Raw genomic sequence first — 22,214 nt, 5'->3', positions numbered from 1 at the left:
GTGATGAAGTGACACAGCTTTGCCTGTGGCCTGTGTACGGTGTTACTGGATTGGTCTTATTTAACCAGAAGGAACCCTGGAGACGCCAACCAAGTCCAATGCTAATACATGGCTTGTTGTTTACACACAGTGTGCGTAGTAAAGAGCAGAGCAGCACTAAAGAACAGCAAAGTTGTTTTATTTCACGCTGCTTGATTTTATCACACAAAAAAATGTAGGTACGTAGCGGCGTAGCATTGTGTTCTAATGCTCCCTCCCCCTCCCTCTCCCCCTCCCCTCCCCCTCCCAGCCCAGTCTTGCCCCCCTCCCCCAGGGTGGAGGGAGAGCGGGGGGACCAGGAACGGTTCCCTGCCGGTGTTCCACGTGGGCCAGTCTGTCCCTGTGACGTGCCCCAAGGGCCACCAGGCCAAAGGCACGGCCGCCATCACCTGCAGGAGCGACCAGACCTGGAGCCCCGTCAGCAGCGTGTGCGAGAGTGAGTACACCAGGGGGCGCCACCAGGGGACCGAATAAAAAAGACTAGAGCTCTGACAGGGCCTATTGACTGTCGTACATCTGGAGGTAGAGAACTCTTGGTTCTTCAGCCCTGGCGGGCCCTGGTGCACATGGTTTTGCCCAACAGTTTGGCAAGGGGTTGAGTTGTTACCGCAGACACCAGCACACACACATACACACACACACACACACTCACAGGAGGACTCAGCTGTGAGTCCACACACTGTGGCTTTCTGTGGCTTTTTCCGTCAACAAAATCAACAATTTACCACACACGTGTATCGCTGACTTCAAATACATAATAAACTGGACAGCTATAAAGTAATGAACTCTTAGACTCCCCCGAAGATGTCTGTTAATGTGTAACGTTCCTCAGAGACGACCAGGGAGATAAGATAAAGGGTTGAAGTCACCATCATCATATTTTCCCGGTCGACATTGATTGCATTCTCCTGGAAGTCTCTGATTGGCTTCCACAGAACAGCATCTATCTCACAGGAAAAAGCTTTGTCAGTATGTTTACTGCCCAGGTCCAGCCTATGTAGGGTGTCTGTGATGCACTCAGCTCTACTTAACTCCTGTTGAATTGCATCACAGTGAGAATGCAAGCCATGCTTAGATTACATTAGGATCAATAGAAAAGGCAACATCCCGTTGAAGTCGATCTACATCCCAGGTTTGCTGAGTCAGTTCGAAATTGCACCAAGTAACAAGTGTCCAAGAGTTCTGAGGCTCGATCGAGTTTAATACAAGCTTGGAAGGATGAATAGCTAGTGAATAGTGAAGGCTCACAGTATTTCACACAGGAGGCAGAAACCTACATGTAACCTCTCAAGGTTACGTCATTCAGATTGAACCTCTGTAGCATTCGCTTACGTCAAACATCAGATACACAGGGTTATAATGATTGCATTCGTCTTTGGGTCATTATCAAATAAACTCAAAGTATAATTACAGGGGCAGTCTGGTCATTCCTATACAGTGCGCTCAGTTAAGTGTAGAGTTAGAGTTCTGTTTCTGACAGAACGTTTGAAGTTCTCTCTATTGCTGCCCCCCCCCCCCCCCCCCCACACACACACACTACAGGGGCGTTTCAGTCAGGTCTCCGTGGAGACAAATATGGAGATGTTACCAACATGACAATACAAATAGCATGCTCAAGCGAGGCACGTCTTTTCCTGGTGTCCCGTGTGTTCAATCTGTCTGCTTGGCCCCGCCCACGCTAAACCCTTCCCTGCACTTGTTCTGCTCCATTCCTCTCCCCTTTCCTGCTCGTTTAAGACTGAATGAACGGATTAGAATGGTCGCTCTTTTTAACCGACGAGCACTCCGTGGCATGCGTGTGGCATGTGTGACTAATTATGGGCTTGCGGTTGTCACGGAAACCTTTGTGAGGCCTTTGTGTGTCCCAGTCTCTTTTGCATGGTATTTGTTCTGTGTGCCGTACAATGGCATTAGTGCTGATGAGTCATGTTTCGTGAGAGCGTGTGTTTGCATGTCTGGTTGCTTCCATCTCTTGATTGCGTCTTTCCTAATGCACTGATACCAGGACTATGAGAATTACCAAGTTTCAACGGTTCGACGTCTCAATGAGATATTCACGTGGTTCTCTGTAGTGGCTTGATTCAGCAACAGGCCATTGTTTGACAAACGTTCCACAATGCTGCTTATTATGTTGTCACAAGAGTCCATTTTGCAACTGTGGAGATACTGTAAAAAATAACTACCTATTGAAAGAAATAAAAAAATACAAGCTGAACCCAAACATTTCAGAAAGTTCAAATAGTGACGTGTTAATCTGACACCCCTGAACCGAGGTCGACATGAAGTCACCCCTTCGCACTCAGTAACCAATGGGCCGTACCATCTGGGCCTGTCTATAGGGGTGTCCTGCGGCCCTCCTCTCCACGTGACCCACGGGGTGGTGCGGGGGGCTGTGTTCCAGTTCGGGGACGTGGCCGTGTACTCGTGTTTCGGGGGCTACGCCATGGAGGGCGTTGGGAAGAGCCTGTGTCTGGAGAATGGCACCTGGACACCCCCTCCAACCTGCAGAGGTAGAGAGACCCCCCCCCCCCCACCACCACCACCTCTCTTATCTCAGGGGGCAAAGCGTCTGATTGTCCAACCCTTTGACCTAAGAAGAAGGGAGGAATTTCTTATTTTTCTAATGAATGCCTGCTCACGCTGTGGTTACGTCACTCCCCTGCTGGTCTTGTTCCTGGAGGGCTGCACGTGCACACCACTCCCGAACTTCCCAAACCTGTTCAGGGAGCAGATCCCGTGTCTGAATGCCTGTCTGTCACGTTTACTTGTGTCACCTTACAGGTTGGAATGCTCACTTGTGCATGGCTGTGGCCTGTTTGTTTGCATGGCTTACAAGAATGCTTGTCTTAACACACCGATCAGTAAGTCGGTCAGAAACAAATGTGTTTGAAGTCTTCAGAACAATGTGGTAACTAGGCACATAATGAAGTATGTGTGTGTGTGTGTCTCCTAGCTATCTGTTGGCTGAAGTGTCAGAATGGAGGAGCGTGTCAGAGGCCCAACACCTGTTCCTGCCCTGAGGGCTGGATGGGCCGGCTGTGTGAGGAACGTGAGTGACCTGAAGACATCATAGTTCATCTTGATATATAATTTATCAGTGGTTCTTAACCCTGTCCTCAGGGACGCCCTGTCCTCAGGGAGGCCCTGTCCTCAGGGACCCCCTGTCCTCGGGGAGGCCCTGTCCTCAGGGACCCCCTGTCCTCGGGGAGGCCCTGTCCTCAGGGACCCCCTGTCCTCGGGGAGGCCCTGTCCTCAGGGACCCCCTGTCCTCGGGGAGGCCCTGTCCTCAGGGACCCCCTGTCCTCGGGGAAGCCCTGTCCTCAGGGACCCCCTGTCCTCGGGGAAGCCCTGTCCTCAGGGAGGCCCTGTCCTCAGGGACCCCCTGTCCTCGGGGAAGCCCTGTCCTCAGGGACCCCCTGTCCTCGGGGAAGCCCTGTCCTCAGGGACCCCCTGTCCTCGGGGAGGCCCTGTCCTCAGGGACCCCCTGTCCTCGGGGAAGCCCTGTCCTCAGGGACCCCCTGTCCTCAGGGAGGCCCTGTCCTCAGGGACCCCCTGTCCTCAGGGAGGCCCTGTCCTCAGGGAAGCCCTGTCCTCAGGAAGGCCCTGTCCTCAGTTAACATGATATGTAAGCTGGTCTCTCTTGTCCAATCACAGCGATCTGCATCCTGCCGTGCCTAAACGGCGGCCGCTGCGTGGCGCCCTACCAGTGCGACTGTCCCACGGGCTGGACAGGGACTCGCTGTCACAGCGGTGAGTGTGTCCATGTATGTGCTTACGGATGCATGTTTGTGTGTGTGTAGTTACATGAAGCACGCACCTGGACTGACCGTTGAAGTCTTTGTGCTACTTGACATACCGACTGCATTCAGGTTGTATGTCCTGCCCGTGACGTCATACAAGTGTTGATGACGTCATGGAGACAGGTGGTGCTTATTCACTCTGCATCACTGGGTACAGTAAGAGCTCTAGTTGATCGTTTTACTGTCAGGGATGTGCTGTTGCCATAGTGACGTTGCTGCCCTGACGACCATCGGCTATGCTCAGTCAGCCAGGCGCATTTCCTCAATGGCTAAATCAAACACACACCCAGACTTTACCCTCATTCTGACTCTTTCATTTAACTACCGACTTTTTCTCTGAACTCTGTCTGTGGCAATGTTGTCCATTGTTCAGAACACAGAATATCGATCTATATTCAAGCTTAAACATTAAACATTACAGCTGAACGTACTAAAGCCAGCACCTGTACTTTCAACCATGTCAATGTTGACATACTTTTCCCTGGGACAAACAATACCCCTCTCCTTTTTAACATTGAATTCAGTGCTGTCAAATCTTCTCACTATCTGGGAAATCTCAAGTCAAGTGGCCCAAGTCCTCATCGCTCTCTAGAGGACTTCACATGAATAATCTTGTTTTTGTGGTAATAACCATGACGTGTAACCATGACGTTTGTTGGTGTGTGTCCACAGCCGTGTGTTCGTCTCCCTGTCTGAATGGTGGCAGGTGCATCAGACCAAACAGGTGTCACTGCAGTCAGGGCTGGAGCGGACACGACTGCTCAAGGTAACACACACACACACACTCACACATGTTCACTTATTTCCTTGAACATGGCTTTGTGTGTGTGGTTATTAGGACACACCCAAGAACAGCGTTTGACAATGCCCCACACTTCCAAAGTCAGGGTCATTCATCAAGCGCACAGTATAAAACAAAGGTCATTCCGAACAAAACAATTCTTAGGACACATGGCAAGCAACAGCTACGTAGCTGGCAAAGAAATGTTACCAGTTTTGAAAGCCACAAATAAGGGCAAAAATACTGTTAAAGGCAGGTCAGGGTGCGTGCGTTGGCACACACAGCCAATTCAGCAAATTGAAGTATGTGGAACCCTGGAATTAGAACTGCCAGGGGTTCTTTGAACCGTACTTTTTTAGTATTTTGTTCAGTCCTTAGGTGCAGGCAGCTAAATAATTTACTATCTTTGATGTAGCTATTATGATCAGACTGTACTACATGGATATCCTATTTCACTCTCTCAACTGAAAGTGAACGTAAGCCACTTTTGCTTTTCCAATAGTTTCACAACCATTAGCTTAAATGGGCTTCTGGTTAAACAGACAGCTTATATGTATGCATGTGTCGATACAGTTTGTTAAAGCCATGACTAGATAAGAGACACTGCCAAAAATCCTTTTATCTAATTGCTTTCTCTCCCTCTCTCGTCAGGAAAAGAAAATCTCCATACTATCATTTCTAAGAAGCCACTCACTCCCCAGTTCTGAGGAATCTGGTATAATTATTTCACTATCAACCATGTTCTCACCCCAAGGAGACAAACATTTTGTAAAATAAAGCTGTATTTTTTCATATAGAAAATCAAACAGTATTAAATATATGCTGCTATATACTTGTACGATGTGTAAAAACGATGTTGTGATGTGCCCAATGTATATGTGTAAACTATTCTCAAGTTTCTTATTAAAGCATAAAATACAACTGAAAATGTTTACCTTCTAAATGCTCATTGAGGATGCGCACATCAGCTTTGAGTTGCTCATCTGTGTCACCTGGAACAACAACTCGAAAGGTTCTCAGGTCAAGAACCAAACACTCCAAAAGCTTAGTCATTTTTTATTTGAACCACCCATTCAAAAACAATATCAAAATTCAACAGCATACTTTGCGATAATATATTAAAAACATGAGTATATGGAAATGATTTAATTGTGGTCAATAATTAAATGGAATGCTTTGACCTACAACAACCAAATGATGGATTATTGCAGTTTCGAAAGGAAAGGTATTTATTGTACATAATGGTTTGCCAGTGTGGTGGTGGGGTCACCGTGGTAACAGTAAAATTGGGTCACCGTGGTAACAATAGAATGTAAAGTGTGTGTGTGTGTAGACAGGTTTGTATTAGCTCTGTGCCTTCAGAGCATAAACCTTCTCCTCCAACTTAGGATAGTTAGCACCAGCAAATTCGTCCACCTGAAACAAAATACATAGTTTGTTTTCTAATTCATTCAAATCCTTATGAATAAATACTTCTACCTACAAATACAATATAATTTGATTACTTTCGTTCCTTGCCAACATGATTTCTGGGTATCTTGTTATACACTGTGACAAGGTCCCAAATTGTCCACTGCATGAATCTAAAACTCACCTTCTCTGCATTCCTGTAGAAGTGGAATGTGGGCATGCATTTGATGTCACAGTGCTTAGCCACTTCCTGTGGAGAGAGAGAGAGGGAGACGGAGAGAGGGAGAGAAACCAAGGGAGGGAGTGAGTACACAACGATAAACAGAAAGAGAGACAAACTTTCTGTGAAGCAAGATAACAGAAACATGCCCCTGTGTGGGCACGCACGCACACAGTCTCAATAAACCTCAGAACCCACCTCAGCCTCATCCACGTCCACCTTCAGGAACACCACATTCTTGTTGTCTGGTTTGTCTGATAGTTCCTGTCAGAGAAAAAAAAGAGAAAGAAGCATCAGCAGTTTCAATACAATATAAAGCCAGGAGGACAGAGCGTTGTCGCCACATGGCTGATCAACCAATCAGCTGACAGGGCTTCAACAGCCCTATACTGAAGACCTCATCGTACTTACGAATTCAAGAGATTGCCTGTTTGGACTTATTTCACAGCTTATGTGGCCAGAAGTTGACGTTTATCTGCGCTTCATGAACTGTGCTAAAACAGACAGCTTGTTGTTGACCTAGGCTGTGGCCCAAGTAGTGTGCCCGTCATTCATTTGTATCCTAGTTTCAGAATCTCGAGCAGGCCATCCTAGCAGATGTGGTTGCCAGGGCAACAACTATTACAACAACACCCAACGGAGGCTAGTCAGACTCTAGGGTCAGACAGAAGACAGACAGACTCTCCAAACAGGAGGAGGTCCTCATTACCGACCTGACAACAGCAGCTAACATGATGAATATAAACTAGACTGAGGGCTTTGTGCATCTGAAGAGGGCCTATACTGTAGAGTAGGTCTGCTGGCAGTGTTAACCAGGACTGTGTTGAAACCAGCCTTACAATCCAATTAGGAGGTCAGATAAACAAAGGCTAGATTAGTCAATACATCGATGGATTTCTACTCTTAAGAGACTCAATGTGTTTATGTTGACCTATGACCCAAACTAGACCCTAAATCAGGCTGACGCAACAAGATCCACCTTCTGGATGAATGTACATTCTTGTAGGAGTTTAAGTCTGGTCCTTTGGGTGAAAGATGCATCTTTTTCTTTTGACCACAAAAGAGAGGGTTGTCTGTTGTTGGAGGAGAGACACTCACCTTGAAACGGGGAGCAATATTCTTGCAGGGGCCACACCACGTAGCCGTGAAGTCCACCACCACAAGCTTGTCACCAGCCTCTTTAAGGGTGGCCAAGAAGGTATCCTAGTGCAAGAGAAAGCGAAAGAGAAGGAATGCACGAATGGAGGAAGAGGAAAAATACAACTTTAAAATGGCTTCTTTCTAACGGGTGATTGTGTTCTGAACCACACTGATGTTACTTGTTTTGAGGTTGTATAATTCAATACGTCACTCATACGGTACTGAGCGAGCTGCTCATTAATCTAACGCTAGTTTTTTAGCGACAAGTTATTATTCATAGCCTACTCTATAATGATAAATTGACGTATGTTAACTGAAAAGCGGAGAACCTGATATCCACCTTCACTGGAGAAAGACTCCTGTTTAACCGGTGTCCAATCAGCCCAGGTGAGAGTAGTTAGCCTTCCCTAGCTAGCCTGGCTGAGTGCTAGCTTGGTATAGTATGATGACATCTAGGCTTCCCCAAATTACGATCCATCTATTAAATGAGTAGCAAATTGAGGAACTCAACTCAACCGATATTTTTAAAAGTGTTAAAGCTATATTAACGGCTTTTAAATAATACAAATTATAACGATGGAAACTTGACACTGATATTTAGGCTAACAAGTACAGTAGGAGTGAAACCGCGCGATGTCCTCCAACACAACTCAATCACACATCGAATGCATAAGTCTAAATGAATGAATAAAACATTTCTTACCAGATCTTCAATTTCGATAATCATGGTTGATAGCGGGTTTAATGGCCTATATTCCGCAACTAGTACCTAAGGATGCGAGAGCTCCACAAAATGACAGTAGGCTACAACCGGGACACGCTGTCGGCAGGTTTATAACATTCCGCTCGAAAGCCCTGCCCCCAGTGACTTTCCGGAAACGAGCAAGTAACGTAACGTATCGCAGGAATGCACATAAAACGTGTTGACTTGGGCTACAAGTAAAACTAGCCTTTGGAGAAGAGAGGGTCGGTCTATCATTTGATCATGCATCTCCTGTGGAATTGACCTGTTCCTAACAATATATAGGACTGTTTGGTAACACACCGGACTGGACTTGCATGATAAATATACAGCCTATAATCTGTATTTATGCGAATTATCTGTTGCATGATAGTAGCCTAGCCTTTATTCGTTGTAGATTTATATTTTCATAAACATAGAAACCAACACATCGAGTCTGTTGTCTGACTAGGTTACGCCGGTTCACTTGTTTAATTACTGGCATTAAAGCTTTATGATACAATTATATTTATAGTAGGTCTGTATTTACTGTCCGTTAATTTTGTAACCACGAGTCACAGTGACTTGACAAATTGTCGGCTTACTACGTGCATGGGATTGGGTGAGACGCCGAGGCGGTGAGTCAAAAAGAAACGTAACGTAACATAGTGCCAAGAGCTGGGCGTGACCTGACGGAAATATGATTTCCTGACAATGAATTCCCCAAAACGTTTATATATATATATATATATATATAGGAATTCATGCTCAGAAAATATAATGTATATTGCTAAATATAATTTACAAAGTGTCATAGGCTATAGTAGGCTACATTTATATAGGCCTACCTACTACAGTCCAGTCAGCACTTCTGGGTTCATTATCTGTTAAAAGGTCTGAATTAAACTGGTTTTCGTTCTTCATATAAATGTGCTTAAGCCTAACCATGAATCTAGCCCCATAGCAGAGTGAGAAACAAGCCCCTAACCATGGAAACAAGCTTCTTGTCATCATTCAAACAGCGTAATGAAATTCGAATCAGGATCTAAAAATACAGCCAGTTCTTTCAATTCAACAAAAGGTTGAACTCAACAGCCTGTGTTGGTGCTTGAGTCTTGCTCTATTATTTTGGAGTCTTGTAAAGAAGGTTCTTTAAGGATCTTCAAAGGGTTCTTCTAACCGCTCTCAAGTACCTGATTAGCATCCATGACAAGCGGCTTGTTTTAATTACCTAGCGGCTAGCCCACTAAAATACAACAGAGACTTCTAATTTACTTGTAGGTTGAAGAGATTCTTGGAACGACTTACTATGGCATGCACGTTGGACACTTGTGTGAAGCATTTAAATTATATTTCCAACACTCAAGTCAGCAAAGATTTCACGAAAGCCAGAAAACTGATTTATTACAAAGTAAAAAAGATTCAATTTTACAGAATGCAATAAGTACATGAATATTCAGGTTGCGTTTGTATGACGCATGTTATTTTAGCTTAGTACAAGCTGGATCATAGCCTGCTATTGGGCAGAGTAACATTTACATATTCCATTTCATAAACATCATGGTAATCACTAAGATCTGTAACAACAACAGATCACGGAGGCTTTACAGGATAGAAAAATCGGATCTGGAGTAGCAATAGGAATTCCAGAATGGGTGTCGTTGGGACACAACATGTTCCACCTTACACTTTTATAACGGCCTTCCCAATGTTCTCTCCGTTCAGCATCCCCATAAAGGCCGAGGGCATGTTCTCAAAGCCTTCCGTCACATGTTCCCGACAGTGCAGTTTCCCCTAAGGATGCAAAAAGAAAATAGAAAAGATGATCGTTATATTTAGGCTCTTTATAGAAGGATCCCCTCTCTTGTTATTATCGATGTACCTTGTCAGCTCTCAAACGGATAAAGTCAGATCACATCCAGCCCATTTTGAATGGATATTCATCTGGATAAATGACAATGCATTCCAGGTTTTACTTGCCTCTTTGGCCCAGGCCAGCAGCCTTCGGATGCCCTCTGGGTTCTTGTGCTGCCACCTATTCACCAGGAAGCCCTCCATCTTCAGCTGCTTGAACACCATGCTCATGTGAGGGTATGACCCTTAAAAACAAAGAGATAGCAAAATGAGCAATGTTGAGTGAAGAACTGGCCAACACCACCACCTAGTGGCCGTTTTCAGTCCCTACAACACCTAACGACTGAATTTCCATTAAATTCATGTTTTAAATACCAAAGAAAATTCCAATTGAATTTGTTTTATAAATCCCAAAGGAAATTCACATACCTGTCTGTGGTGTGGTATCATTATACAATGAAATTCCTCCGCACATTGCTATCCTTCCAAACTGCTTCATCTGGGGTAAGGCAACATTGAAAAACGGGCCTCCAACCTAGCAAAGAGAACCAATTTAAAGTACTGCTAACTTCAGATGATTCTTACCCTCTCATCAAAAACACTAAAAACCTTTCGCCAGCCAGGAAGTTATGAGAAGTTACGCAACGTTGAGATGTTGTGTTTCGTAACAAACATATCCTTGGCATTGACCACTGTAACTGTTAGAACACGCAGAACCTGTAGACTAGAGGGGCTCGATCATTCCGAGAAGTGGCTCTTTGGCTGTGGCATGCCTCCTGTTCTATGTTGTGTGACTGATGTCTAATCTTTTAAAAAGCGATTTATGGATCAGCTATTCAAGCGGGATTTTAGTTAGTAAAAAAAAATAAAAATAATGGTTGTTATGTTTCTATTTAAAATGTTCTTGTATCTTAATTTGTGGTGTTGTATTGAATTTTGTTGTGAAGCACTTTGTGATTTTTATCTGTGAAAGGTGCTATACAAATGAACTTTACTTGCTAACACACTAGTAAGTTGGATAGTTATACTGCTGTAACTATGCATTATTTGTCACTTTGGATGAAAGCGTCCAGCTAAACGAATGCATATACACTAAACACACAAGACGATTCAGCATTCGATCAAAACCCGGCTCACGTTTTCAAAGAAGCAGTCGTATCCATCTGGCGAAGCGGCCTTCAAAGTTTCCTCCAGCGACGTGATGGTTTTGTAGTTGAAGGCCTGGTCGAAGCCCAGGTCCTTGAGGAAGGCTACCTTGGCGTCGGAGCCTGCCGAGCCCACCACCTTACAGCCCTTGATCTTGGCGATCTGGCCCACCACAGAGCCCACCGCTCCTGCCGCTGCGTTCACCAGCAGGGTCTCTCCTTCCTTAAGGTCCAGCACTTCCTCCAGCCCATACAGGGCTGTTAGCCTGGAGGGACACAGAGGGAAGGGGGGGGGGCAAAGTTTGCTATGACAACGCTGTAAACGTTTTTATTACTAATATGGTGCTTATAAAAGGGAAATTGCTTCCAACTAGTAAATATAGAATTTTCTTCAAGATTAAGAGCGTTAGGAGGTTACATTTAGGTGTGAATTTCATAAATGAATAGGCCTTTGTGTAAATGTATTGGGGAGTCTACCTTGGACACACAAACCACTAACTAAAAACCCTGGAGCCAAACCAGGGGCCAGTTGCATAAAGCGAGGTTATTGAGTAAGCCAGGCTTATGTCAGTTACTTTCCCTGACATACGCCTGGAGGACTCGATCACGGACAACCATGATGTTTCCAGGGGACGCAGTCACAACATATCCTGCATCTCTCCTCACCCGGGCATGCCGATGCCGCCTAGAGCCTGGGACAGGGAGACCTCCTGGGGCCAGTCTGCCTGCAGGAGGGTCAGGCCGGCTCCGTCAGACAGGCTGTGGGTCCTCCAGCCACACCGGCCCACCACATGGCTTCCCACCGGGAAGGAGGGGTTGTGGCTCTTGATCACCCTGGACAGGAAAACGCAACTACATCATTTACACAGATCAAAAACAGTGCATCGTATCAGCAGAACCAGTCAACGTGCGTGAACGCTAGTAAGAAAAAGTGAATCGAGGACACAGACCGGGTGCGGTCAGAGTGGTTATTGTGTTAAGGAGAGTGGGTGCACTGTTTGCAAACAATTGACTTTGGAACTGAACTACAAAGAAGCAATTTATATGGACCGCCCAGGCCAGGTTTAATCAGGGCACATTCCAGAATGTGTTTATCAAGGCATATCAGCAAGGACTTTACTGGTAACATACGGAACATACTGTTTCTTCATCCAGCCAAGTGTGTACAAATGTGGTTTCTTTCAACCCAAGCCCAGGAGAACAGTCTAATTGACCACAGATGAACATTCTGTGGTCAAACATTACATTCTGGTTCCAGTAAACCTCGGCCATGGTTGAGATTGGAGAAACAGTGTGTGGTATATTGTGTGTGTGTGTCAATGTGTGACTGACTGTGTGTGAGAGAGGGTGTGTGTTTGTTTGTAAGAGTGACAGTGCAGAACTCACTTGGCCACTTGAGTTCCCATCATCACCTCTCCAGGCTGTATGCGCATTACATACGCTCTGAGGACCGGGCAGATGAACATGAGAAGGGACCGGGCAGATGAACATGAGAAGGGACCGGGCAGATGAACATGAGAAGGGACCGGGCAGATGAACATGAGAAGACAACAATCAGAGGCGTTCCATGGTCCTAGACCAAGGCCAGTAAACACCCGGGTAAAATCACGGACATGTGAAAACTTTCAAAATCTCTGTAGCAATCAGCCATACTGACATAGCAGGTGACTAGAAATGTTACGTGAAGGGAGAATTGGCTGGTGTCTTATTTTAAATCCCCTTACCTCATGTAAGGGTCTACACTGAGAAACAAAGCTTCCAGGAGCATCTCTGAAAAAGACAACCAGACAAAGATCTATTTAGACATGATATCACAAGTACAGATCAGGCGGGACCATTGGTACAGGTCACAATGGTAGGTAACGTAATAATGTTATATACCTCCATCTTTTGGGTCAGGAAGCTGTTCCAGCTGCAGTCTGAAGTTGCTGTCCTTGGGGAAGCCCTCAAAACGCTCCGTCAGAACCCAAGTCTTTGCTTGAACCATTGTTCTCTGTTTAGGACAACTGTAAATCGATCAAGTCTATTAGTGAATGTATTTGTTTCAAACCCAGGCACCAGTGACTGGATGTCTCATTTATATTTTGATTTTGTGTATGATTATTTGTACAGTAATAGCATAATAAGTGTTTTGGCTCTCAGAATTAGACGAGTGACATATGCCCGCCCTTAGAACACGTGCATGCAGGAAGGTGTGAGACTGATCAAGGAAGTTGCCAAGGGTGTTGGTAAACTGGTAGCGCAGGAATGGACAAAACAGTAGCCTGTCATGCAACCTGGTACAGATTCACAAAAATACCGAATATATCAAGGTGATACCTTAAAGGGGTAATTCACTGCAAAACCGAGTTTACCTTGGCACAGTTGAATAACTACAGTTCGGTGGGTAAAATGTACAAACACTGACCCTCAGGTCCCATTGACACCTCTTTCCTATGCAAATGCAATAGGAAAATGCAAATGCAAATCAAATCTCACAATTTGAAACTGACGCTGCAAAACTGTCGGTTTCTAAAAAGCCACCATTCAACCTTTGTTGGCTCTGGTCTGTACCTTTGTCACTCCCCAAAATTGACATACACATCCGACCGTATGCTCATCACAACAATCGAAAGCTGTAAGTATGATTTTGTCACTAACAGTTATCAGCAATGCTAATGTATCCTGTATCTAGCATATGTAGATTGTGTGATGATTTAGTTTATTGGCAATGGTTGCATTAGGGCGCATAGAACAGCACCCGGCCCATTTTCAGCCAAATCAATGATACATACCCCTATTCGGAGACCTTAAGGAACAGTGTGAAATACCATATACAATCAGTCAACAACCCCTTTAAAATAAAAGCTTACACGAAAGAACAAAAGTATATCGGATGGGAGGCACTGCCAAATCCATGGCATATTTAAATTGACAACGTATCGATTTAAGCCCGCCACAAAACGGATGTGTCTTTGTCAGTTTGGGGTTGTTGGAAGGAGGGTGTAGGGCGTGAAGGCGGAGAAGGGGCAGAGATGCCCCCCCCCCCCCCAATAACCCTAACCCCAACCCCCCCCCAATCTCTCTCATCCTGTTAAAGACTATTGTTAAAGACTTTTCTTTAAAGACCTTCTCCAAATATTTTAAGACCTCATCGCTACTTCAAGTTCTAATCTGCATTAACAAAGAGCAACACTCATTCACCAACGTGGTGAATAAATTACCGATTCAAACTCCTGACATGTACCTCAGTTCATTTGATGTTCAGCGTTCAGTTCATTTGCCTTGGTTGTTTTCAGCGACAGGCTTCAGCCATTGCATAAACTCATCCTTCTCCAAACAGGACTCCGCAAATTTACATTTCCCCATTTCGGAGTCTGTTTCGAGACGTGATGTGCGACACATAACAAAACCACGCTTTTCGCTAAATACGTGACGTTGTTGATATGAGGAAAATGAATATATTCATGCATACTTTTCAGAGTCAAACTTCATGCCACCGCAAAACATTTTTCCTAGACCAAGACCATAAACAGACCATTGCATACTTACGGATAACCGTTCTTCTTGCAGTGATGATGATCTATTGAATTAGACTGGCGAGACGAGATAGGACTTTAACGTTTGTGGGCGGGCTTGACTATTGGTTATAAGGTTAAAAAAAACGTAAGTTTACGTCTGTCGTCATTTCGCGGTATTGAGCGTGCGTGCGTTTGGATGTAGCGCGCGCTCAAGAAGGCTTGCTAAAAGTTGGTCATCAACAAGCAAGCGAATTGTTCTAAAACTTTTGAAAACTGCCACCATAAGCCATTACCTCTTCGGATCTTTCCGGTAAGAGAAATCATAGTTGTGAACCGAATGTGCTTTATAAGTCACGTATTTTTTCGTCACGTTTTCTTTTTACTTTGGGTTTGGCTAACGACTTTAACTAGCTAGCTAGCCTAGAACTGGCTAGCTGTAGCTAGGTCTGTTTAGACCAGTACCACAGTACAAACTAACTTATTGACATGATTTATGCAGTTCTGAGTGTTTTTTCAAGAAACGTATAAACGAATGTTTAGTACTGTAGAACATATTGTATTTCCGCTGATACATACCGTATTGTAAGCTATAATATGTAATAGTTTTATGTGGCTAGCTAGCTACTGCATGTAGAAATAAACATAAGTTGGTCTACGCACGGTTTGAGTTCTGACAGTGCCGCCCTTACTTTGACCTGAAGGCATTCTTGTCATTTATTCAGATTAGAAGATGCAGCGAGTTTGGCCAACCAGTATATAGTTTTCTTCAGAACTATCTGGTAACATTGATTCTTAAACTTCCTTTGTCAATTACAATTACATAACACAAAACGGGATACAAAAGCTTCGTACACAAGAGAATCAAAAGAGCCATTTCTAAATAATTTAAATGTCAGTTCTCACCCTCAACTACTGCCTCCCAAACCTCCACTTCAGATTCAGACAGTTGTCCATTGCCTGTGTAAGTTAACACAGGCTGTGGTGACAACAGCTGCAATGTTAGACGGTGATCAGTTTGTGAAGGCGCTGGGTCGCCTTGGTTACCCCGGCGCCTCGTCGCTAAAGGCCTCGGAGTTCGACTGGCTTTTCGACTGCGCCCCTGAAAACCTCCATTTCCTGCGTTTCGTCTGCCGCACCCTCAACCAGAGCAACGTCCTAACCCCGGAGGAGGTGCGTGCCTTCAGGACGCTTCGCGACTCTGGCAAGGCCATTCTGGATGAGTCGGCCCTGGATGAGGTCCTCCGGACCTGTGGGCCGAGGGAGGGAGGAGATGGAGGTGTGGGCGGAGGGCCGTCGTCATCCTCGTCCTTCGGGGCGGAGGGGGATGTTAGCTTGGAGGACCTGGAGGTGGAGCTGCAGTGTTTACTGGAGGAGCAGAAGCTGAAACAACAACGTTTCAAGAAGCTGCAGGTCATGACCTCCGCCCGGGCCGACTCCGCCCTCCGCCTCGAGGCGCGCCAGGGCACCGCCTCCGACCGGCTGAAGGACGTCACCGGGGCGCTCGCCGCGGAGAACGCAGGGACCAACGCCGCCTTGCAGGCCCTGACGGACGAGGTGAGGAGGCTGGCGTCCTGCGTCCGCCTCGACCCCGAGCCCAAGCCCCAGGAGGGGGGCGAGGCCAAGCCTGGAGCCCTTACGAGCCCTCCAGGACCCCCAGTCCTGGTGTCTCAGTTGCCCCTGGAGCCCTACCTGCACCAGGTGGAGCTGAACACCAAAGCTCTGGCCAACCTCACCCAGAAGCAGTTCTTCCATGGCATCTCAGACCTGGTGGAGACCTCCTGCTCGGAACGCTTCCAGCTCCTGGACCTCAGCTACTGTGAAGACAGGGATGTGGTGGAGGAGGAAGAGGAAGAGGAAGGGGAGGGGAAGGAAAAGATGAAGACAAAGAAGATAAAGGGGGGAGTTGTGGCGGAGAGGGTGGTGGAGAGGAGGAGGAAGGAGATGGCGAGGCTGCAGTGGGCTCACATTGTGGCCCAGCACCAGCTACTGATGGCCAGGGCCCAGGAGAAGGGGGCCAGGGCCGGGCTGGACTGGCTTATGGAGAAGCAGCGATCACTGTCGAAGGTGAGGGGGGTCCTCGTGGGACTTGGCAGTAACAAAACATTATTATTATATTCTTTTCATATTATTTATTATATTCATGAACTAGCTCTTTCTTTTTGTATTATTTCAACGTATCATCATCTCCTGTTCCCTCTCCTCCCTACTCTCTCTTCCCCTCTGTCGCCTGTTTCCCGCCTCTCCACCCTCCAGAGCCAGTCCTCCATCTTTTCCACCCCGGCGCAGGAGGCTGTGTGCAGGAGTGAGCTGCAGACAGCGAGGGCTGAGCTGGAGGCCCTTCTCCAGGGACCGGTCCCTGCAGCCCTCAGGGAGGGGGCCAGGCTGCTCAATGTGCCCGTGGTGAGGGGGGACTTGGCCTTGCAGCTGGCCAGGCAGGATTACTACACCTCCAGGCAGGAACAGGTGAGGAGCCTCACCTGGCCTAATCAATCTGGTGAAATCAGGTTGTCTTTTTATGTTTCGTGTTGTTACATGTGATAGAAGTCATGCCAGTGATGATCCACAATGCCAAACTCATTTTAACCCATATCAACGGCATACAGCATGAACTAAATCTGTTATTTCTTCCATCTCCTCCGTCCTTCCAGGTCAGGGACCACCTGCTCCGTCAGAAGGCTTCCTTCGAGCTGCTGCTGCTGGCCCATGAGCTGGAGCTGCGCAGGGGGAGGCAGATGCAGCTGTGTTTGGGGGATGTGGCCTCCAGGCTGGGCAAGAGAGGACAGGACACCAACCTCAGGATCCAGGCCTTGGCCCAGCCCGAACTGGCCATCAACCCCAAGCTGGGCCCTGTCATCTGCTCCAAGGACGCGGCCTTCAGCAGGTACAGTTAAGAGATGTACAGCACCCAGGGAGATTGTAGAAATTCACTGATGTTCTCGTGATAGGAAACATTGCTTTGTGTCTGCCTTTTGTCCTTTTAATGTAAACTAAAGACTATACAACCTGTTAGTCATATGGGTAGCTAGCTAACTAACGTTTGCTGCCGAAAGCCAGACTAAATATCCAGGTAGCTATAGCTGACAGAAAGAGATGACTAGTTACCATTTTCTCCAGTTAAAATATTTGCGATTTAAAGGCGGTGTCGAGATATACAAAATCAAACTCAGGTGACCAGACCCACCTGTCTGTCTGTCTCTCCCAGACTGTTCCAGATCCTGGAGTTGGGTCAAGAGTCTGGACAGAGCCGCCACGAGCCCTTTCGGACCTACGAGGTTCTAGAACGTTCCGCGCGCTCCCTCCAGGCGGAGCTGCGGTCGGCCCGCAAGGCCGCGGCCGGGGAGGCGCGCCAGCAGGGCTACACCGCCGCCCGTCTCCGCGGCGACTGCGAGGCGTTGCACGGGGCGACGTTCTCAGAGCTGCAGCAGCTGGTCTTGGCGCCGCAGGTATGTCCCACGGCAACCGCCGACCAGGAGCTCTGCCCCAACGCACAGGTATGTGTCCGATCGCTCTTCATCATCATCTTCATCATCTGTGAGAGATGGCATTAGGAATGTGCCCCTGGTATCGTGAGTGAGCTGTTGTTTGGGAGTGCTGTTGCTAGGCACCATGGGGAGAGGGGAGATGTGGAGGGGGGGGGGGAGAGAGAGAGGTAGCACACAGTAGGGTCTTTGTGTCTGAGGTGATCTCTGTACACTGGTGGTTGTGTTGGTTTTTAGAGCACTGTATGGATGTAAGACCTCCATCCATCCAGTGCTTAGTAGACTGGGTGTGTCTGCTCTCCCGGTATTGTGTTGCATGGTTCACATCCATTTCCAGGTGATTGGTGCAGGACCCTTCCTTATTCTGTCCTCTTCATCTGAAGCAGCTCTGTATTAATGCCATGTTTGACCTCCACAGGGGTCCAGAGAAACATCTGTATACATTCACACATCATTCATCCAGTTTAATACAAATTGTTATGGCATTTTCTTAAAACTGTCACCAGTGAGTGTGTAGCTAAAGTTTTGATTAGTCACCAGACTTTAATTATATAGCTAGATGGAAACTAATGGACTCTCTTTCTCCCACTCCCTCCTCCTCTCTCACCCCTCCCTCCTCTCTCACCCCTCCCTCCTCCTCTCCAGGAGTTGACGGTGCGCCTGACAGACGTAGAGGCCCAGCTGAACTCCCTGTACCGCCTCATGCAGGAAGTCATGGGCGATGTGCGCAAGAAACGCTCTCAGCTGGAGCACAGCGCCCTCCTCAGGCAGGAGAGGGAACTGTACGTCTACTTCCACCTGGACCCCAGGCGGCTGAGGAAGACTGTGGAGGACCTGGAGGGCAAGATGGCTGCTGGCGCCAGGAAGGAGCAAACATGAAGACTGTTTCGCCCCAGCTTTGCCCCAGGCTCCGGCCTTCCTCGCATCTCCTCCCTGGAGCTCCTCACCCCCAGCCCCCCAGCCTCTCTCCTCTTCATCCCCGACAGAGGGTCTCCTAGCCTGGGCTCTCTCCCAGAAAACCAGGCCCCTCCAGAGACCAGTCTCCATCACTCCATCAGTCTTGCCAAGTCAGTCTCACATCTCCCTCAGCTCCAGTCTCGTGAGCTCTGCTTATGCCTGTCTGACAGCAAAACACCCTGCTCGTGGACCAGTAGACACCCCGCCTCCCCCCATCCTCCTGCCCACCTGATTTGTCTCCATGGAGATCATCAACACACACCAGCTTGTTCCTGCTTGTCCATCCTGGGTGCACTTCAACGTGACGACACAGGAAGTGTGTCGTCATAGTAGCACAGCGTCATAGAAACACTCTAGAAACACTCTGTTGTGCCTCGCTTTGGACTCGTTTGATCTACCTGTAGTGGGATTTCAGTCCCTTAGTTCAACCCACCAAATAATATGATTCTTCTGTTCCGTTGGTATCGTGATCATTGTTTGTCAGTTCCGTTATGGAAGAATAGGATGTTTGTTTGTGTTAAGTTGATCCTGTTCAGTTGCTTATGGTGGCACAGCTTTCCATAGCAAAACTCTTCTACACCTGAGGGGGGGAAAAATAATTACTAACTTTAATATTTGTTTCTAATTCACAATGTAAAGTATTGTAAATAAAATCTTGTTAGTTTTGTTTCTTGTTTTCGTTATATTGTTTTGGCCACCAAATCATGTGTTACTGTGTTATACCAACATTCACTTCTCTTGGTTGTGTGTGTGTCTAGGGAGGTAGCAGAAAGACAGGCAGGCAGAAAGAGGAGGATTAGCAGGTAAAGATGGAGGGATACAGCAGTAACCATAGGCTGTGCTCTGGCCCTCTGTCCTCCTCCGCCCAAAGGATCCTGGCTGCTCTCAGGGCCCAGAGTCAACTCTCAGCCAGGAACTACAACAACACAACATGTGAGTGTGGGGACAGAACAGGGCAAGATGGAGAACGATGAAGGGATTTGTAGTTTTATGACTTTATTGAAGCCAAGACGCTGAGGCCATATCTAGTATGTTGAACCATAGAGTACAGGAGAGTTTAGTAGAGTCGTCATCAATGACGCAAACCTATTTTTGAAAAGAAATCGCAGATATTCTTTTCAACCTTTCAAAACTGTCTAAAATATTTTTCACACAGTGAGAGGGGATAGTGCAGTAGAGTGCAGTAGAGTGCAGTAGAGTGCAGTAGAGTGCAGTAGAGTGCAGTAGAGTGCAGTAGAGTGCAGTAGAGTGCAGTAGAGTGCAGTAGAGTGCAGTAGAGTGCAGTAGAGTGCAGTAGAGTGCAGTAGAGTGCAGTAGAGTGCAGTAGAGTGCAGTAGAGTGCAGTAGAGTGCAGTAGAGTGCAGTAGAGTCCTCATCAAGCACTCAAGGATGCAAACCTATTTGTGAAAAAAACCTTTAAAAAAAGGAAAAAAATCTAACCTTTAGAAATGTTTTTACTCCAGCCACATCAATAATTGTAAGCCCCACCATGAAACAAGCAAGATCATTGTGTATTCTACAAGTCTTTGAAGACTTGAGGGGGATGTCCTGATCCAAACAGGCACAGACATGCTTGTCTGTGGAGACGGCAGTGGCAGCCATGTTGTTTGTGTTCCGTGTCAGCTAAGGGGCACAACGGCAGATGGAGGGAGAGCCTGGAGGAGTCTCAGGGCGGCTGGAGCAGAGCTGTGGAGGAGAGGACAGGGGGGTGAGTCAGACAGCTGTGGAGGAGTGGACGGGGGTGAGTCAGACGGCTGTGGAGGAGTGGACAGGGGGGTGAGTCAGACAGCTGTGGAGGAGTGGACAGGGGGGTGAGTCAGACGGCTGTGGAGGAGTGGACAGGGGGGTGAGTCAGACGGCTGTGGAGGAGTGGACAGGGGGGTGAGTCAGACAGCTGTGGAGGAGAGGACAGGGGGGTGAGTCAGACAGCTGTGGAGGAGAGGACAGGGGGGTGAGTCAGACAGAGCCGTGGAGGAGTGGACAGGGGTTGAGTCAGACTGGCAGAGCTGTGGAGGAGAAGACAGGGGGGTGAGTCAGACTGGCAGAGCTGTGGAGGAGAAGACAGGGGGGTGAGTCAGACTGGCAGAGCTGTGGAGGAGTGGACAGGGGGGTGAGTCAGACTGGCAGAGCTGCGGGTTAGTTCAGATGTACTGCAAAGCTGACGTGCTCTGGCCCACTCACAAAGGCATGGTGCAGTTCAGCCAAAGTACTCTGTAGGAATGTCGAGGCTGCAATCAATAGAAAGAGTTTGCTTAAGGCACGGGTCCCCAAACTTTTTTCTGCGAGGGCCAGATAATTTTTCCTTTCTTGTGGGGCCAGGTCGGTCTGTAACAGAAAAATACATGGGCTGGAGTGACTACCAGTATTATTGTGGAGATGTTATTATGATTTAAAATGTATTATGCTAGATTAGTTTATAATTTTTTTATGCACCGTACATCCGTACATATCAAGGGATAAATAGCCTGTTAAAAGAGCATTATTAATATCGTAATTACCTTTTTTCATATTCATTCCATTTGAAATCAAAACATTTACTTACTTACATATTACTCAGGGCAAACTGATTAAACTTTGATAAAAAAAATAAAAATGCGGGCCGTAGTTTGGGGACCCCAGGTTTAAGGCATAGTGTCAAGGAAGAAAGGGTTGGATATGTCTGCCGTCTTGAAAAGTACCATGACTATATATATATAGTCGTATATATATATCAGCAGTTGCAGTCAAGAGCCATGTATAAAATCACGATGAAAGCTCGGTTTGTGTAGGAGAAGTTCTCCTACTCTGTTGTCCCTAACGGCGTGTCAGCCCTTGGTCCAGACCCCGATCGTCCTCCTCTGGGTCTGCCTGGGCTCCCTCGTCCCAGAGGGAGAGATTCTCCTGGAGCTCCCCACCCCAGGCCTTCTCTTCATCCCAGAGAGAGGGCCCCCTAACCCAGCCCTCCCAGGAATCAAGCCCCTCTGTCTCCAAGGACGGATGCACCCTGGCCCTCCACACACCCACCCAGGAGACCCACTGGAGAGAGCCAGTGCCACATAGGCAGTATATCCAGTAGCTAACAACACATAGCATTGATCACTGCCATCTAGTTTTTATGTTAAATTACTTTGACTTTTGGACAATTATCATTTGACCGTTTCTACTGTTTTGATGTGTGATTCAAATGGT

The 22,214-nt window shown here is 47.0% G+C and overlaps 5 protein-coding genes across 12 annotated transcripts in view; 3 read left to right on the top strand and 2 right to left on the bottom strand.

Moving 5' to 3' along the window:
• The window catches only part of svep1 (sushi, von Willebrand factor type A, EGF and pentraxin domain containing 1), a 63,224-nt gene extending 57,676 nt beyond the window's left edge, over window positions 1-5,548 (top strand). The window contains exons 44-49 of the mRNA XM_084691728.1: window positions 290-475; window positions 2,379-2,549; window positions 2,993-3,088; window positions 3,694-3,789; window positions 4,512-4,605; window positions 5,272-5,548. Coding sequence (XP_084547854.1) covers window positions 290-475; window positions 2,379-2,549; window positions 2,993-3,088; window positions 3,694-3,789; window positions 4,512-4,605; window positions 5,272-5,302 — 674 coding nt within the window. The 3' untranslated portion in view covers window positions 5,303-5,548. The remainder of the gene's footprint in view (window positions 1-289; window positions 476-2,378; window positions 2,550-2,992; window positions 3,089-3,693; window positions 3,790-4,511; window positions 4,606-5,271) is intronic.
• Window positions 5,549-5,660: 112 nt separating this feature from the next.
• Window positions 5,661-8,253, bottom strand: txnb (thioredoxin b). The gene is made up of 5 exons (XM_084691766.1): window positions 8,094-8,253; window positions 7,349-7,453; window positions 6,449-6,514; window positions 6,215-6,280; window positions 5,661-6,036 (listed from the first exon to the last, which is right to left on the bottom strand). Exons 1-5 carry the CDS (start codon window positions 8,115-8,117, stop codon window positions 5,965-5,967), a joined length of 333 nt encoding a protein of 110 aa, XP_084547892.1. The 5' UTR covers window positions 8,118-8,253; the 3' UTR covers window positions 5,661-5,964.
• A 1,235-nt stretch (window positions 8,254-9,488) lies between these two features.
• Window positions 9,489-15,610, bottom strand: LOC146221972 (prostaglandin reductase 1-like). 3 transcript variants are annotated; one of them, XM_084691756.1, is made up of 9 exons: window positions 15,514-15,610; window positions 12,992-13,116; window positions 12,835-12,880; window positions 12,497-12,553; window positions 11,777-11,944; window positions 11,103-11,376; window positions 10,395-10,500; window positions 10,092-10,210; window positions 9,489-9,905 (listed from the first exon to the last, which is right to left on the bottom strand). In XM_084691756.1, exons 2-9 carry the CDS (start codon window positions 13,095-13,097, stop codon window positions 9,795-9,797), a joined length of 987 nt encoding a protein of 328 aa, XP_084547882.1. In that variant the 5' UTR covers window positions 13,098-13,116; window positions 15,514-15,610; the 3' UTR covers window positions 9,489-9,794. The 3 variants fall into 3 exon arrangements, with proteins under 3 accessions (XP_084547882.1, XP_084547881.1, XP_084547883.1); XM_084691755.1 differs by lacking the exon at window positions 15,514-15,610 and adding an exon at window positions 14,642-14,760; XM_084691757.1 differs by lacking the exon at window positions 15,514-15,610 and adding an exon at window positions 14,337-14,537.
• On the top strand, window positions 14,784-19,713 carry haus3 (HAUS augmin-like complex, subunit 3). 6 transcript variants are annotated; one of them, XM_084691741.1, is made up of 7 exons: window positions 14,784-14,920; window positions 15,333-15,389; window positions 15,602-16,674; window positions 16,864-17,073; window positions 17,259-17,491; window positions 17,813-18,101; window positions 18,735-19,713. In XM_084691741.1, exons 3-7 carry the CDS (start codon window positions 15,607-15,609, stop codon window positions 18,966-18,968), a joined length of 2,034 nt encoding a protein of 677 aa, XP_084547867.1. In that variant the 5' UTR covers window positions 14,784-14,920; window positions 15,333-15,389; window positions 15,602-15,606; the 3' UTR covers window positions 18,969-19,713. The 6 variants fall into 6 exon arrangements, with proteins under 6 accessions (XP_084547867.1, XP_084547865.1, XP_084547868.1 ...); XM_084691739.1 differs by having other exon boundaries at window positions 15,547-16,674; XM_084691742.1 differs by lacking the exon at window positions 15,333-15,389.
• A 1,266-nt stretch (window positions 19,714-20,979) lies between these two features.
• The window catches only part of poln (polymerase (DNA directed) nu), a 36,877-nt gene continuing 35,642 nt past the window's right edge, over window positions 20,980-22,214 (top strand). The window contains exons 1-2 of the mRNA XM_084692111.1: window positions 20,980-20,997; window positions 21,867-22,097. The gene's annotated coding sequence lies outside the window, so the exon portion shown is untranslated. The remainder of the gene's footprint in view (window positions 20,998-21,866; window positions 22,098-22,214) is intronic.

The sequence above is a fragment of the Hypomesus nipponensis genome, chromosome 25 (assembly GCF_054491055.1).
Source record: "Hypomesus nipponensis isolate SF chromosome 25, ASM5449105v1, whole genome shotgun sequence".
NCBI lineage: Eukaryota > Metazoa > Chordata > Actinopteri > Osmeriformes > Osmeridae > Hypomesus > Hypomesus nipponensis.
This window is presented reverse-complemented; position numbering and strand designations above follow the sequence as displayed.